The sequence below is a fragment of the Balaenoptera physalus genome (genome assembly GCF_965194825.1).
Source record: "Balaenoptera physalus genome assembly, chromosome: 4".
Lineage (NCBI taxonomy): Eukaryota > Metazoa > Chordata > Mammalia > Artiodactyla > Balaenopteridae > Balaenoptera > Balaenoptera physalus.
The window spans coordinates 118,343,890-118,362,679 of NC_138891.1; the positions used below are offsets into that span (position 1 = coordinate 118,343,890).

Here is an 18,790-nt window from a genome sequence, read left to right on the forward strand (position 1 = left end):
AGCATTAGAAAGCTTTTTGTTTTTTTCCTACACTTTTGGAATTGTTTAGTGTAGCATTAGGTTAAACCATTCAAAATTTGTAGCTTTTAACTATTTTTGATCTTTCAACCTAAGTACTTGTTACTTTGAAGTTTTGATGAATAGGACTATATTAGGCTGACCATTTTATTTAGAGCAAGTTTTAGTTACGCTTTCCAAATTTTGACTAGTATCTTTAAAATGTTTTCTTTCATTGTTTAAAAATATTTTTTGTTTTGCTTTTTTTGTTGCATTTTTAAAATTGTGGATTCTTAGTTTCAACACAATTGAAACAGTGCGTTTAGAGAATATGATTTGTAATAGTTTTAGAATTTTATTAAGAATTTCTTACAACTAAGTACATGAGGTTTTAATGATCATATGAAAAGGATATGTATTTTTTGAGAGTTATAGAGTTCTATATTTATATATTAAATGAATACTTATAGTGTCATTTGAATATTTCATTTTTTTTTCTTTATGTCTTAAGTTCTGAGAGAGATTGATGTCTCTACTTTTAATGTAATTTCATCAAATTATCTTTGTATTTCTAATGGATCGAATCCAAACTTGTGTTTTTGCTGGTCTTTTAGTAAGATTTCATCGTTTACATATATAGTGATAACAAATTTAATCTTTTTATTGCCCTCTGACTTTCATTTATTTAAAGAGCTTTTTCTGCTCTTTTAATTCTAAACAAATATATTTAAACATATTTTTCTGTAAATAATTAATAGTTTTCTCTCCTTCCCTGTGCCCCCAATAAGATAAGACTGTTTAGCATATTTTTACTTATAGCATTCTTGATTTTGTTGGGATAATATGGAATTCTAATTTAAATGATGGTATTTAAATTTTTTGCAATATACCTTACATCAAAAATATTACTTAATTGTGTTACATGTTAGTAGCTAATAAGTTTTTTAAAAATAAGTATTTAGGTGTTTAATTTTAACTATGTTTTTCTGTGTAGTTTAATACCGTTTGATTTTTTTTTTTGTAGATAAGTTGTTAACTCTCTGTATAAGCTTATAAGATTTCTTCTTTGGTTTTAAAATTGAGAAATTTCACACGTGTGTGTGTGTGTGTATTTTTAACCATCCTGGCGAGGATTTTTGATCTGAAAACTTTAGTGTTCTTCTCAGGAAAAAGATATATATTTAAGAATTATTACTTCTACTCTATTCCTTTTTTCTTTCTCCTTCTGAAACTACATCATTTGAATATTAGATACCATTCATCTCTCTACCTTGCTTCAAATTTCATAATTTCTTTCCCTTTTTGCTCTATGTGCTAGGATAACTTTTTACTTTGTCTACATTATAATTTTTGTAATGCCAATTCTGTATTTACTCCCTCCACAGGTGGTCAGATACTTTTTTGTGGGTTTGTTTTAATAATGTATACACTAATTGGTTCTGAAGTACACAGAATCGAATTAATCATAAATGTTGGATCATGATCAGCTATCTATGCAAATATGTTTTTATTTACTTATGAAATAGCATATTAATCTTTAATGATAAGTACACACTGAATGCACTACTTAAAACACAAGTGAGAACTTTGAAAGTAACCTATATCTAACCATATAGTCCCCTCATCGCATCCCTCTATTTTCATTTGAGATTGTAATCAGCTTGAATCCTGTCTTCATTCTCCCCTTGAGTTCCTTTTTATTGTCGCTCTGAATTCTTGAAGGTATATATTTTTAATTTTAGTTGTTTTAACTTTGGAAACTTTTTTCACCTTGATATATAAATGAAATTCATCTATATAGTAATAAGAATTTTAAAGTTATGTTTGTAACATCTAGACCTTATACGGTCTGTAGTTAATTTTTTGTACCTGGTGTGAGGTAGTGATCCAATTTAATTTTTATTTTGTATATGATTTTTTGTTGTTGTTAATCTTACCTTATTGAAAAGATAATGTTCTCCCCCACTGAACTGACATACCATCTCTGTCATATATAAAAGCTTTATGGAAAATGCTTTTTTTCACCCTCTGCTGTTTTGTTCCGTCATTCGTTTTGTGAATACCATCCTGTCTTCGTTGCTTTGGCTTCATAGTAATCTCTAGTACTGAAAAAATAAGTTTGCCCCTCTTCTTCCAAAGTGTTAAAGTACTTTATCTTCCTTAGAAAATTTAGAATAATTTTACCAAGTTCTCTGAAAAACCCTGTTTGAGTTTTTTAGTAATTTTATTGAATCTATATACCAATTTGGGATCATTAACATCTTTATGATATTGAGTCTTTCTATCCATGAACAGGGTATACTTCTTTTTATTTAGGTCTTCTTTAATTTTTTTTTTTTTAGTTTATAATTTTAACAGTAGAATTCTTACACATTGTTTGTCCTATGTAGTTGATACTTTCTGATAACAATAATACGTGGTGCTTTAAAATGTTTGTTATTTGTTACTGGTGTGTATGAATGCAGCTAGCTTTTGTATAGTGATCTTATATTTAGCCACCTTGCTAAACTTTACTCTAAAACTTTCATAGATAATTTTAGAATTTCTACATAAAAGATCGTACCGTAAATAAATCATGACAGTTTTATTTATTTACAATTTCTATGCCTATAATTTCATTTTTTCTTATACTAGGTAAGACATATGATAAATGTTGATTAGAAGTGATAATAGTGGATGTTTTTGTTTTATTGCTGCTTTTATTTTATTTTTTTTTAATTTATTTATTTTTTCAGCTTCATCCCCCAACAAATGAACAAATGGTTTGGTTTATTTTCTTTCTTGTTTTTTACTCTTGTGGACTAAAACATGCCAATCTACTCTGGGACACTGATAGTATAAGATCACACCCTTAAATGTAATAATTTCCAAGCTAATGTCACCCTAGGAGACCTTTATAAACAGCTATCCAGAGTTTTCTTGCTACACCCTGATCTTGTCATAGTGAAACAGAGCAGGACCCTATGGTCCTTGCCCCTGCACCCCCCCCCCCGCCATGTCCTTAGCCTGCCTTTGTAAAAAATTAATTAATTAATTTATTTATTTATTGGCTGCATTGGCTCTTTGTCGCTGCACGGGCTTTCTCTAGTTGTGGCGAGCGGGGCTACTCTTCATTGTGGTGCGCGAGCTTCTCATTGCAGTGGCTTCTCCTGTTGCGGAGCACAGGCTCTACACACGTGGGCTTCAGTAGTTGCGGCATGTGGGCTCAATAGTTGTGGCTCGTGGGCTCTAGAGCGCAGGCTCAGTAGTTGTGGTGCACGGGCTTAGTTACTCTGCGGCATGTGGGACCTTCCCGGACCAGTGCTCGAACCTGTGTCCCCTGCATTGGCAGGCAGATTCTTAACCACTGCACCACCAAGGAAGTCCTAGCCTGCCTTTTGTCTGTGGAAAAACTTATCGATGACTTCATTTTAATCCTCCTCCCTTATTTTCCCCATGATTTCTCCATCCAGTTTTAGTAATGTTTTATGGTATCTCTGTAAACTGCCCCACATCCCTCTCTATTGCTGCTTTTAAAGGACAGTTCATTACTTTGGTACCTGATGTACTTCTAAAGTATTTCTCTTGGACAAATACATAGGAGTGGAATTGTTGTAAGATATGGCTAAATGGTTATTCAAAGTGGTTGTACCATTGTACATTCCCATCAGCCATGTATGAGAGTTCCAGTTGGTCTATATCTTTGTTAACACTTGGTATTGTCAATTTTTATATTTTAGCCATTTTAGTGAGTATGTAGTGGTACCTCATTGTGGAGTCAGTATGTATTTCCCTAATGACTAATGGTTTTGGACATCTTTTCATGTGCTTATTGTCTATATTTATATGACTTTTAAGTATTGTTTCTCATATATTATTCAGTTTTACATTCTCATAGGATCAGCAATAACAAAAGCTACTTATTTTTCCAAGTCTGAAAATGGCAAAAAAGTTAAAGATGTTCCTAGAGGTAAAACACTTAGGAGCATGTACTGATATGCTTACAAAACAAAATGAAATTGCACCATTTTTCCTTCACTTTATATTTTTTAAAGTGATACCTCATAAAGAATGCTCACTACTGAGGAATGAAAAGCCTTTTCTTCTTCATGCCTCAGACTAGCATTAATCTCTTTAATAATTAATAGCACACACAAGAATAATCTTTATGATGTGTATTTTTTTCCCACAGGGTACAAAAATACTTTCACATTGTAGTTAGCTTGGAAGTTTGGAAAGAACTTGGGGGACCAGTGATGGGGTGGGATGAACTGTGGACAGGTAAACAATTGAGCAGAGAAAGACTTTTCGTATGGTTTTTGGTCCATGTGAGAATAAGACAGAAGAATAGCTTGTTTTGAACTAGAAACTTATTATTTGTTGGGTTTTTGTTGGTGTTGTTCAGCCTGGAAGTGGCTCTGTTGGGGTGAGTGGCACTAGCTTTGAGGACAGGATTGGCTGCAGAGCTGAGAGCTAGGTCCTTAGTGAAGGGGAAAGATGTGGGGGAGGAGTGTAGAGAGAGGGACCAGGAATGAAGAACCATTAGTGGCCAGGATCTGATGCTGTGCTTGCACTAATGTGAGAACCAACCATACACTTGCATATACAAAAGTTTATGCATCATAATTTGAGCCAGAATACATGCAAAATCAAATGTCTCATTTCTCTGAAATGGAGTTACAGAAACAAGCTTGGGCTGGAGGTGTGGGGCTTGCTGTATCCTCCACTGAGGCCTCTGAGCTGGTCTTGGTGTGTCAGAGAGAGGGCCCCTAAAGTCTTCCCATGAGGCCTTAGAGAAAGACTTTGGGTCAGGACAGGGCCAAGGAAGTGGGTTGAAAGGAAATTAGCAGCAGTCCACTGCCTCAGGTCTAAAATTTCCAGCTTTTGGAGGGAAGAAGGAGCTCTCTGCACAGGCCTCCTGGGGTCATGGACACTCTTTGTTCCTGTTCTAGTTGTACCATACATATTCTCAGAACTGACTTCCGGGCTTCTTCCCCAGTGGGGCTGGGACTTCAAGTTGGTAATAAGCCTGCAGAACTAATAGAACTGATAATATTTCCATTTTTGCTTGTGGCATCAGAGGGAGGGCACCCAGTGAATCTGAGCATGTGAAGCTTTGGTGGGATAGAGAAGGAAGCATATGAGCATATGTGGTGGTTATTTATACTTATGGTTACACAAGAACTTAACCATTCTGGTGTTGATAACCTAATTGGTTATCTTTTTATATGTTTATGGACCATTGAGGGTTTTTTTCCCTGTGAAATTCACACTTGTTTCTGTTTTTTTTTCTTGGGGGGGGAGATTGTTTTACCTTTTTTGATTTTAAGGAGTTCTTTATAGTTTATATACTACTTTTTTTTTTTCCAACTTACATATTCTGCAAGTATCTTTTTCTGTTCATCAGTATGTCTTTTTACTTTATGTTGTTCTTTCATGAGTAGGAGTCCATTTTGATTTAGTCTTATATGTAATTAGTTTCCTTTATTTTGATCTTTCATACCTGTTTCATAAAGATATTCTCTTTTATTGCCGTGTAATCTTTTTCTTGTTTTGCTTTTGGTATTTAAGTCTTATTCCAATTGGATTTGAATTTTGCATGTCTAAGTAGGTGTCCGAGTTGATTTTTCTCATCTGGAGAACCAGCAGCTTTATTGAAAAGTTTCTCCTTCCCATTAATACTCCACTTGATGGCAGTATTTTTTTATCCTTGAGTTAGAACTGTTTTAAAGGAAGACAGGAAAGGAGGTTTCTGGAACTCTTTCTTGAACTAAAGTATTTTTATTATAGTTTTACTGAAGCTTGCATAAATATAAAATAGACATACATTTATTATGTTCTATTGTGTAGCTTTTATGCACTAAAACCAAAAACCAACTGTTAACTCAGATGTAACCAAAATTAAAAAACCAGAATAACAAGGTTAGCTTAATTTGACAGATGGTAGTGTTTTACAGAAGCTAACTTGGCAATTGCAGCTTCAGCCAAGGAAAGTAATATATGTATATCAGGATATTCTTGTAAAATATCTTTATTAAACATTCGGAGTAGATTTTATTGCTGTTGTCATCCACATTCCATCTGTGACCCTGGTACTTATTTGATAGCCTTTGTCTTAAGAGTAGTGTTCTCAGCCTTTTTGTTGTCACATCTTCAGAGATGTGCCACCAAGTATGATCATAGTTTAAAACTTTTCTTTTTGCTATAGCTTAGTAAATGTATTGTGATTATGCTAGTATCTCTTAAGCAGAATGTTGAACTGAACAGGTTTTGTGATTTAGTGTAGAGTGGAATACACTTGCTGTGAATAAGAGGTAACAATTATAGCTTACTTTTAAGTTAGTGCCATATAACTATTATGTATTGGAACTTGTCAATATTTTGCCTGTGAGCATGTCTTAGTGCCTGGATAATCAAGAGGGTGAGATACTACTGTGCAGTGTGATAACTCCTTTTGCAGATACCATGCGACAGTACTGTTGTACTGGAATAATAATTGTGTTGTAATTATTACCACTTCCTTTAGGAGTTGTTGAATTTTGTTGTGGTGAAAGTTTTAAACCTTTTCAAGTATGCTGCCAAAAATATTTAATATTTGAACAAGTTCTACAAACACAAAGAAGTTGAGAATTGATGGGTAAGAAGACAGTAGCAAGTAGGCCTAGCTATGGGCAAGATTTTTGTAAGCTTGTCAGCTTTTGCTGTGTACTATCATATATTTAAACTATTTACATTTGGGCAATACAGCATGGTAAAATTTGGCTGTTAATACCATATCCTGTGTGTCTGCTTAACTGTAGGAGTTTTTCAAGGTTTAGTCTTTGATTTTCTGCTTTCTTCTTTGCAAGCTTTGAGAGATTATGTAGTTTCTCAGTCATATATGTTCACTACTACCAAGTTTGTATTTTCAAAATAAAATTTTCACCCTCACATAAACTCTTGTTTCAGGTTTTCAATTCCTGTTACACATTTCTGCCTAGATACCCAGTCGACTCTCATTATCATGTCCATCCATTCATTTATTCTTTGTCTTAAGCAGATAGAGAAATAAATAATACACTATAAAAAAGCTTATAGTTTGGTGGGTGGGAGCCAGAAATGCATATATTATATTAGAAGTTAAGTGAAGTATATACAGGATATATTGGTAGGACCAAGGAGAGGATCTAAGAACAGGAAAGGCCTCATAGAGGAGGTAATGTTGAAGATGTATGGGGAGATTGAAGGTAGCATTCTAAACGAAGAGAAGTCCATGAGCAAGGACAAAGAAACAAAACAATTTGGTGCCTTCTGTTATCTACAAGTAGCTGTACGAGGCTAGGTGTGGTAAAATAAAAAGTAAATATTTAGTCTTTTCCCCTGGTTTCTGCCACAGAAATTTACTGTCTTTTGTATGCTAATGAGATAACTCCTGGTTGGGGGACTAGATAGTTTCAGGATGGGGGCTGTGCCTCAGAAAAACCAACCACTATGATTAGCGAGTTAGAACTTTCAGCCCACTCCCCAGTTCAAGGAGGAGAGAGGGACTAGAGATTGAGCTCAGTCACCAATGGCCAATGATTTAATTGATCTTGCCCACATAATGAAATCTCTGGTGCCTTATACACTTTTAATAAGTGCTCAATAAGCGGTGGTTCTTGGATAGCACTTACCATTTATGGTTAATTTTCCTCTTCCTATTGTTTTTGAGACTTATTCTCTTAAAAGTACAGAATTGCATCATTAATGTATTATTAGAATACAAAAATTGCTTTTAAGGAAGTTGTATGAGTAAGAGTCCAGTTAGGACACAGAAACTACACAGTAATTTGAACAGGGAAAGCTTAATACAAAGAAGTATTGACTAGTAATAGATGATTGGCTGCTAAAGTGCAAAGAGAACTCTAAAGAATAAAGGAAGGAATACATTTGGGAGAGGTCTTACCAAGCTCCAAGACTGAGATTCAGTTCTTATTGGAGAGGTTGTGATTGAAGCCCACTGGATGGAAGACAAGTTTGCTGAGGTGCTGGAGGCTGAAGGCTTCTGCAAATGGCTCTTTTATGGGTCCGGGAAAGAAAGCTTTATTAAACCTAACATTATATCTAGAAGAATGGAGTTCCTAATAGTCAGTAGGATGTATTATGAATGTAATTAGTGTGACCAAATACTGTATTTGCTTTAAGGAATTGTTTGTGACACATATAGCTGCTAGGAATTATGTAGTATTCTAGTCTGAAAGTTCTACGTAGAGCATGCTTATTTTGTTTTATTAGTATAAGGGATTTTATTTTTGGACTGAAAGTTAATTATGAAAATTTAAGTACAGAAACCAAGAGACACATAAAGATTTAATTGGACACAAAGATTTTATATATCTTAGAGAGGTATATTAGGAATCAGCCAGATCATTAGCATCAAAAACAAGTTAAATATATACTTTATTTAAACTGAAAACATTGCAGTTCAAGGATATGATTTGATTCACAAAAGTTTTGTTTACCCACATTTTCCGTAATATAGGCATTCTAATTTAAAAACACAGTTCCAAAAGATTTTGCAAGTTGGGTTTTTGGACCTCTAAATGCATATTGCCATAGAAACCATGTTTCATGGTATTAGGTTCTTATTTGGCCAAGATATGTATTTAACTTTGTGTGAACTTAGCTTATAGCGCTGTATAACAGTATATTTGGGGAAAATTGTGTTTAGAGTTTCTACTTCTGATGCATGTCTTATATCTGCCAGTTAATAGGGATGAAAGATTCTGTTAGGGGCATGGACATCATGCAGATGTTAGATTGGTTGAAGGGCTGGAGTGGAAGGTAAGGGTATGAACTCTTAGGTGAGGAAGGATGGAAACAAACATTGAGGGCGAACAAAGTATCTCATTTCTTCACTTTCTTCTTATTTTGGGGGGGGCATTACATAATGCTTAAGATTGTAGCTCTGAATTCTATAAAAAGATGGGAAAAGACTAAATTCAGAATTTCTAGCATTTCTAAGGCTAAATGTAAATAGTGAAAAATAAAAAAGCATACTTTTAGATTTATACATCTGTAGAGGTATGTGATTAATTTATTTTAAGAAGTAAAAAATAAAGTGCTGTTAACCCAGCAAGACTGAGATAAACCTTAACTCTGTGGCAGTAGAAAATACAGGATACCCCAACTATTCTTGAGATTAATATGTAAATTATTTGCAGTTGGGAATTTGAACAATATTGTACTGTACACTCTCCTTCAGGCAGGATTGACAGGACCAGAACTAGGTTATAAAGTGTTCTGTGAACTTCTAGGTGCAATGTAGGAAAGTGTAGAAAATTTGCTAAGTGGCATGATTTACGCATGCTTCTTGTTCCCATCTCCAGTAATTAGTTTGTACCTCCTTCCTGTGGATGAGTTCAAGCCCTGTGATCTGACTTACTCCAGTTCACCTCTGCAAACTCTGCTATATTCATTTATTCAGTCAATATTTATTGAGTTCCTACCGTGTGCCAGACACTGTACTAGTTAGTTACCAGGAACACAGTGATGAGCGAAATAGACAGTCTTGTGCTCTCTTCGATTTAGAGTCTGGTGATTAACATAGTATGTTATTACAATCTGTGGTGTCAGGGGAACCTTTAACCTTAACAGAAAGGTTAGACCTTTGAATTAGGAAGTTGAATAGTATTTTGTAGACCCTAATGAAAGAGGGAAGAGGAAGAAGGGGAAAGTAGTGCAGGGTGAAGCTAGAGATAGCTGGGGCATGCAAAGGGCCCTTTAAGCCATGAGAAGGGTTGTACTGTAGGAAAATTCCTCAGAGAGGTCATAGATTATTACATATGAAGGGAAATGAAAGGTCATCATGTTGTCCTCCTTAAAATTACGGATAAAAATAAAAAACAAGACTAATGAAATGAAGTTTTTTTTTTTTCTTATATATCTGGTTAGAGGCAGGTTTGGGTCTTACAAAGATGTACTTGAAGGATATATTATGTACTTGAAATTATCTGTCAATGAAGTTTGGGAACTTTTTGTTATGGTAAGAAATAACATGAAGTAAGGCAGTTCAGTGTTAATTAGGTAGATGCAGAAGGTATTTGTAAAAATAGATATATGTATGGTTATGTACCTTAAAGGCAGTAGTATAGTTAGTCCTTTCATTGATAGGTAACTTTGAAATGTTTACCATTTGGTGCCTAGCAATGCTGATTCTGAAGTTTAGGGCATGTGATTCTGAAGCTTATGAATACTTTGGGATTTTCTATCAAATTGGGTTTTTTTCTTCTTTTCTTAGAAATTTTGAGTTTTTTTTAGAGGTTATTCTAAGAGTTACCGTTTTTTCCCCTGAAGATGGAAACCTTTGTCTTTCTTTCTTTTGCACTAAACCAAGTTTTATTTATATTTAGAAATTCAGTCAAAGGAACCAAGGACTGACTTAAGAGTCACTCACCCCTTAACACAGAAAGCTTTCCTGCCTTGTGGTCATCAGTGCTCCAGTTTTCTTGTACCATTATCTAAGTATTTTATGTCAGCATAGTAATGGATTTTTGGGCTGAGTTTTCATTTTTCACTGAATCTTTAATCTGCAGAATCAGATACCATAGAGAAAATGTGGAAGAGACATGGGCTGTGGAAGTTGAAAAATTAGTCAGTCATTTCTGTCTCTGTACTTATTAGTCTCTTAAATATTCTATTAGTTATAAAATGAGAGTAACTTTCTAGAGGGTTTATGTGTGTGCATGTGCACATGTATTAAATGAGATTATACACCGGAAGCACTTAAAACAGTCTGGCACACAGCAAGAGCATAATAAATGCTTGTCTTCTTTTTTTGGCTTAAGCCAGTGATCCTTTTTTGCATTCTCAAGAAGTTATACCAATGTTAAATATGCTGTAGTCTTACTTAAACAGATTTAAAACAGACCCAGCATTACGTAGGATCAACGGAGGTGGGAGGGAAGGAATTTCTGTGAAACACTCTGATCCTTAACTTTATATTGAAATTACTGATGCCTTCTTCTCCCTGAAGTGCATAGTACTGGATTTTGCATGTAGTAGACACTTAAGGATGTCATCACTCAGTAAAAATTACATCGAGGAAGGAATCTGAAGGCCTGTAGATAGTCTTGGTTTGTTTGCTTATTGATTTTTGTGGTGTTTGCAAGCCATTGAATCTCTTTGAACATTGTGTCTTGCTCTTCTTGGTCCCGCAGTGTGAACAGGTTGCACCCACCTCCTTATACTGTAGTAGATAAGAAATCCATACAAGGAAGAACTCAGAGCTCAGAAAAGGAATTCTAGAAATGATAGTGGGTTAGATCCACCTTGGATCCAAAATCGCTAGTCAAGGAGGAGAGAACCATATGCAGGACATTTTTAGTTGAGGATCAGGGTGTATCAGACCAGAAGTTTGGTAAATAAGAAGGTGCAAACCTTGAAAGAAGACCAGGGTCTTAATCACAACAGAAATAATAGCAACAAAAACATATAATTGTAGGAAATGAAGGTGCACATTTTCAAAGACAGGAAAAGCACAGCTGGAAGATGCCAATAACAAAGGGGAAAACTTGACAAATGAGGTGACTTCTCTTCCATAAACTTAGAATTTTTCTCATAGTTCACCTCTTTAGATCTCCGTCCCGTTTCTTGCTAACTTAGTTAAGAAAATACATTTACTTTTTCTCCTTCCCACTCTGCCTTCTTCCCCACCCCCACCCTGATCCTTTTCTCTTTATTGTTTCATTTTTCAGTCAAAATTCATGAGCTGAAGAACCATGCACCTGAATTATTTTATTAGGATATTTAGCTGACATTATTGTGAAAGATGAACAAAATACGAAGTGAAAACAAAGTCTTAGGACTTTCCTGGCGGCGCAGTGGTTAAGAATCCGCCTGCCTGGCCTTACACTTAGGTCTTTAATCCATTTTGAGTTTATTTTTGTGCATGGTGTCAGGGAGTGTTCTAATTTCATACTTTTACATGTATCTGTCCAATTTTCCCAGCACCACTTATTGAAGAGGCTGTCTTTTCTCCACTGTATATGCTTGCCTCCTTTATCAAAGATAAGGTGACCATATGTGCGTGGGTTTATCTCTGGGCTTTCTATCCTGTTCCATTGATCTATATTTCTGTTTTTGTGCCAGTACCAAACTGTCTTGATTACTGTAGCTTTGTAATATAGTCTGAAGTCAGGGAGCCTGATTCCCCCAGCTCCATTTTTCGTTCTCAAGATTGCTTTGGCTATTCGGGGTCTTTTGTGTTTCCATACAAATTGTGAAATTTTTTGTTCTAGTTCTGTGAAAAATGCCAGTGGTAGTTTGATAGGGATTGCATTGAATCTGTAGATTGCTTTGGGTAGTAGAGTCATTTTCAAAATGCTGATTCTTCCAATCCAAGAACATGGTATATCTCTCCATCTATTTGTATCATCTTTAATTTCTTTCATCAGTGTCTTATAATTTTCTGCATACAGGTCTTTTGTCTCCTTAGGTAGGTTTATTCCTAGATATTTTATTCTTTTTGTTGCAGTGGTAAACGGGAGTGTTTTCTTAATTTCACTTTCAGATTTTTCGTCATTAGTGTACAGAAATGCAAGAGATTTCTGTGCATTAATTTTGTATCCTGCTACTTTACCAAATTCATTGATTAGCTCTAGTAGTTTTCTGGTAGCATCTTTAGGATTCTCTATGTATAGTATCATGTCATCTGCAAACAGTGACAGCTTTACTTCTTCTTTTCCGATTTGGATTCCTTTTATTTCTTTTTCTTCTCTGATTGCTGTGGCTAACACTTCCAAAACTATGTTGAATAATAGTGGTGAGAGTGGGCAACCTTGTCTTGTTCCTGATCTTAGTGGAAATGGTTTCAGTTTTTCACCATTGAGGACAATGTTGGCTGTGGGTTTGTCATATATGGCCTTTATTATGTTGAGGAAAGTTCCCTCTATGCCTACTTTCTGCAGGGTTTTTATCATAAAAGGGTGTTGAATTTTGTCGAAAGCTTTCTCTGCATCTATTGAGATGATCATATGGTTTTTCTCCTTCAATTTGTTAATTTGATGTATCACGTTGATTGATTTGCGTATATTGAAGAATCCTTGCATTCCTGGGATAAACCCCACTTGATCATGGTGTATGATCCTTTTAATGTGCTGTTGGATTCTGTTTGCTAGTATTTTGTTGAGGATTTTTGCATCTATGTTCATCAGTGATATTGGCCTGTAGTTTTCTTTCTTTGTGACATCTTTGTCTGGTTTTGGTATCAGGGTGATGGTGGCCTCGTAGAATGAGTTTGGGAGTGTTCCTCCCTCTGCAATATTTTGGAAGAGTTTGAGAAGGATAGGTGTTAGCTCTTCTCTAAATGTTTGATAGAATTCACCTGTGAAGCCATCTGGTCCTGGGCTTTTGTTTGTTGGAAGGTTTTTAATCACAGTTTCAATTTCAGTGCTTGTGATTGGTCTGTTCATATTTTCTATTTCTTCCTGGTTCAGTCTCGGCAGGTTGTGCATTTCTAAGAATCTGTCCATTTCTTCCAGGTTGTCCATTTTATTGGCATAGAGTTGCTTGTAGTAATCTCTCATGATCGTTTGTATTTCTGCAGTGTCAGTGGTTACTTCTACTTTTTCATTTCTAATTCTATTGATTTGAGTCTTCTCCCTTTTTCTCTTGATGAGTCTGGCTAATGGTTTATCAATTTTGTTTATCTTTTCAAAGAACCAGCTTTTAGTTTCATTGATTTTTGCTATTGTTTCCTTCATTTCTTTTTCATTTATTTCTGACCTGATCTTTATGATTTCTTTCCTTCTGCTAGCTTTGGGGGTTTTTTGTTCTTCTTTTTCTAATTGCTTTAGGTGCAAGGTTAGGTTGTTTATTCGAGATGTTTCCTGTTTCTTGAGGTAGGCTTGTATTGCTATAAACTTCCCTCTTAGCTGGGCTTACAGACCTAAGTGTAAGGCCAGACACTATCAAACTCTTAGAGGAAAACATAGGCAGAACACTCTATGACATACATGACAGCAAGATTCTTTTTGACCCAGCTCCTAGAGAAATGGAAATAAGAACACAAATAAACAAATGAGACCTAATGAAACTTAAAAGCTTTTGCACAGCAAAGGAAACCATAAACAAGACCAAAAGACAACCATCAGAATGGGAGAAAATATTTGCAAATGAAGCAACTGACAAAGGATTAATCTCCAAGATTTACAAGCAGCTCATGCAGCTCAATAACAAAAAAACGAACAACCCAATCCAAAAATGGGCAGAAGACCTAAATAGACATTTCTCCAAAGAAGATATACAGATTGCCAACAGACACATGAAAGAATGCTCAACATCATTAATCATTAGAGAAATGCAAATCAAAACTACAACGAGATATCATCTCACACCAGTCAGAATGGCCATCATCAAAAAATCTAGAAACAATAAATGCTGGAGAGGGTGTGGAGGAAAGGGAACACTCTTGCACTGTTTGTGGGAATGTAAACTGATACAGCCACTATGGAGAACAGTATGGAGGTTCCTTAAAAAACTACAAATAGAACTACCATACAACCCAGCAATCCCACTACTGGGCATATACCCTGAGAAAACCATAGTTCAAAAAGAGTCATGTACCAAAATGTTCATTGCAGCTCTATTTACAATAGCCAGGACATGGAAGCAACCTAGGTGTCCATCGACAGATTAATGGATAAAGAAGAGGTGGCACATATATACAATGGAATATTACTCAGCCATAAAAAGAAATGAAATGGAGGTATTTGTAATGAGGTGGATGGAGTTAGAGTTTGTCATACAGAGTGAAGTAAGTCAGAAAGAGAAAAACAAATACAGTATGCTAACACATATATATGGAATCTAAGGAAAAAAAAAAAAAAGGCCATGAAGAACCTAGTGGCAAGACAGGAATAAAGACACAGACCTACTAGAGAATGGACTTGAGGATATGGGGAGGGGGAGGGGTGAGCTGTGACAGGGTGAGAGAGTGTCATGGACATATATGCACTACCAAATGTAAAATAGATAGCTAGTGGGAAGCAGCCGCATAGCACAGGGAGATCAGCTCGGTGCTTTGTGACCACCTAGAGGGGTGGGATGGGGTGGGATGGGGAGGGTGGGAGGGAGGGAGATGCAAGAGGGAAGAGATACGGGAACATATGTATATGTATAACTGATTCACTCTGTTATAAAGCAGAAACTAACACACCATTGTAAAGCAATTATACTTCAATAAAGATGTTTAAAAAAAAAAAAAGAATCCACCTGCCAATGCAGCGGACACGGGTTCGAGCCCTGGTCTGGGAAGATCCCACATTGCCACAGAGGAACTAAGCCCGTGCACCACAACTGCTGAGCCTGTGCTCTAGAGCCCGTGAGCCACAACTGCTGAGCCCTTGTTCTACAACTACTGAAGCCCATGTGCCTACAGCCCGTGCTCTGCAACAAGAGAAGCCACTGCAATGAGAAGTCCACGCAACACAATGAAGAGTAGCCCCCACTCGCTGCAACTAGAGAAAGCCCGCGTGCAGCAACGAGGACCCAACACAGCCAAAGATAGATAGATAGATTAAATAATTAATTAATTAATTAAAAAAAGTTTTAGACGTTGTTTCTCTTCATAAAATACTCAGTATTCTTATAGTACTCTCTAGCAGTCAACTATCAGTGTAACAGACCGCACCAAAAGTTAGTGGCATACCAAAATATTGTCATCGTGTTCAGATTGGTTGGTTGGGGTGGCTCTTCTCACGTGCCCCATTTTTCTGGGGCAACACATACCTCATTCTTCTGGAGCAAGTGGGCTACCCAGCTTATGTTCTCGATGAAGTTGCAGAAGTTCAAGAGGGCAAGCCCAACCATGCGAGCACATTTCATGTCTGCTTGCATGCTGTTTGCTAATATGCCATTGATGAAAGCTTGTCACATGGCCAAGCCTGTCATCAGTACAACAAGGAAATATATCGTGTTTCTAGTGAGAGGAAGTGAGAAGTGGTAAAGGGTGTGGGTACAGAGATGGGAGAAGAATTGGGAGTCTACTGCAATGCAGGCTCTGTAAACTTTTCTGGGTTTTACATTCTTTTTTACATCTTACCTTGTACTCATTAACATATACACACAAAATTTTGTATTTTACCACTTTAGCTTAATATGATTTTGTAAAGATTAACTTCTATATAGATTATATATTTGCTATTTAAAAATATACAGTTTGCTTAAATCAAACTGTGCTTCTAGGTTCATCTATATCAAAGGTATTTGTAAATACCTGTACAAATTAAAGAACGCAGAGTCATTTAGCAGACACCCTTTGTCCTTTGCCCTTTACCCTACCTAGAATTTGGACAGGATGCTGGAGGAGGAAACATTGAGTGACATTTAGTGACTGTCACATACGAATGTTTAGGGGGAAGACAGAAGATTTCAGCAGATCCTTTTTTTCTAGTGGTGACTTGTTTTCCATGTCATATCCATTGAGCTTTCTTTATTTCATGGTGCCATCTTACAGTTTTGGGGGACTTGTTTTAAGAAATGCAGAGATGTAGAGAGGAGCATGGTTCTTAATTAGGGAAGTTTAGGGGCAGGGTTTTGGTAGTAGAATCTTATCCTACCTCTTTTTCTCTCCAGTAGAGTATAGTCGATTATATAGATCAATAGAGTATAAACAGATTTAAAGCAAATGGGGGCAAGTGATCAATTTTATTTGGGATCTTTTATGACAGGTTGGAAAATGAGATGATTCTTTTTTTCCTTGAATAGGGTAGAATTCCCCCTGGTGTAATATATCCACCTAGTGCTTGGCCTGCCAAAGGCATGTTTTTTCCAAACATCCTAGGTGCCTCAATGCTGGCTGACTTTAGGTAGAGAGAGCGATTAATAGGGCTGCCTGGATTTCATTTTGTGGTCTCATCCCCTAGTTAAAGTAGCCCAATGAATACCTGTTTTCCTTAGTTCTTCTTAAGTTTAGCCATCAGGCAGATCACTCCTTTTCTTGTTGGGAGGCATAAATTAGTCAGTGAAGAATGGGCTTTTAGAAACGTGAGAATGGAATAAGGGCTACCACAGTATGGTTCATTCTTCTTAAAAGAATGAAATTTATTCAATCTTTGTCAAGTTCTATTGTTTTTTTGTTTTTCACTCTAGTTTATTTTGTGTTTTCTGTTTTTTTCCCAAAGGTCATTTATTTTCTTGTCCTTGTATATTTTCAGATTTCATAGATAACACTTTTGGTTTTTCCCTTCCTCTAGCACCAGCAGACCTTTTTGAACCAGCTGAGAGAAATTACTGGGATTAATGATGCCCAGATACTACAGCAAGCCTTGAAGGTATGGCCTCTGTTTTGCAACATACAGTTTCTAGTACACCCTCATCTCCACTGCCTACCATATTTGAAACTTGAGTTTTTTAATTATACCATGGGTAGTAGTAGAGATATAGGGAAGAACTTTTATAAAGTAAGAACCTTACTTAACATAACATACTGCAACTTCAAGCATGTTAGCTTTTAGCAGCCTAATGTTCCAAGATACCTTGGAGTGAAAGAAGACCTCTCCATGTGAAACACTTTTCATGCACAAAGGAGGGAAGTGAATCCAAGTGCTAATGGCTGGTTTTACCCAAGAGACATGATTTTAGAGTTTAATTGGGGGTGGGGGGTAGGGTGGGGTAGAGGAGGAGGAGGAAGAGGAGGTGGGAGAAAATTAATAGAGTATCAGAAGTTACATTTTTTTCTTCCAAGAAGGGGAAATATAAATTGGCTAACGTTCAATTAATTGCACCTTAAGAACATTCAACATCAAACTGTTTTATTATGCACTAAATGAAGGGCATGATTTTTGTTACATTTTATGAAGTATGCTCATTTCCACACAGTGGCACCCAGATGAGTCAAATCACATGGATATGCACATTGAAAGAGAGCAAGTGAATGAAAGATGTTCAAGAACTAGAACTGCATTTTAAGTTTATTTATAGATTGCTGCCAAAGGCTAACAGCAGTACAGCATTTTTGCTGCTATGGGCATACACATAGCTTCAGTCCTTTGCAAGTTGCTCTGAGAGACAACATTAATTATATCATTTTTGATTTTGAGCCAAAAGTTCTTCATTTGTTTCTAGAAATAATCTATCTTTTGGATGATTGTAATCATAATCATCATAATTGTAGTGATAATAACTAGCACTTATTAAGCACTACAGTGCTATTCTAAGTACTTTATGTGGCTAACTCATCCTCCTAATAACTATGACGTAGGTATTATTTTTATCCCCTTTTTAAAAGATAAGGAAACAGAGAAGTTAAAGTGACTTGCTGAAGATCACATAGTATGTGCAGGAGCTTGGATAGAAACCAAGCTGCCTGATCCCAGTGCCTCACATAATTTCTGCTTTTACTGGAAGCTTTGCTTCAGCTTTTTTCCCCATCAGGAAAACGATGAAACAGTACTGTTAGGAGCATTTTAATGCATGGTTATGATGCCACTGTAAGTATTTGGAGAGGAAGCAAAAGTGTTGTACCTCAATTTTTATGATTATGACATTTAGATGATTGCCAGTCCTTTCTTTATTCTGCTAAATATGATTAAATCATTCCATGTCTATTTTCAGAAATTGCCTTTCCCGTTCTGTATCACTGAGTGTGGGGCTACACCCATTACTTTGTCAGGGCAAATTTGGGGAATTCACTTTTTTTTTTTTTTTTTTAACTTGGGAAACACGTAGTATATGCTAAATTAAATAAACGTAAAAAATTAAATTATTGTCCGCATTTCCTTTGAGGTAGGTTGTGTGACCATGGTTTTTTTTTTTTTTTTTTTTAAACTTTTGTTTCAGTTACCAGTATCTGGGG

General features: G+C 36.0%; 1 protein-coding gene and 1 long non-coding RNA gene across 6 annotated transcripts in view; one reads left to right on the forward strand and one right to left on the reverse strand.

The window, feature by feature from the left end:
* Positions 1-18,790, forward strand: part of USP25 (ubiquitin specific peptidase 25) — a 138,133-nt gene that overhangs the window by 5,171 nt on the left and 114,172 nt on the right. For all 5 annotated transcript variants that reach the window (XM_082460335.1, XM_082460336.1, XM_082460337.1 and 2 more), the window contains exon 2: positions 17,190-17,267. In XM_082460335.1, the coding sequence (XP_082316461.1) occupies positions 17,190-17,267 (78 nt within the window). The remainder of the gene's footprint in view (positions 1-17,189; positions 17,268-18,790) is intronic.
* Positions 1-18,790, reverse strand: part of LOC309660204 — a 417,957-nt gene that overhangs the window by 3,341 nt on the left and 395,826 nt on the right. The window lies entirely within an intron of this gene.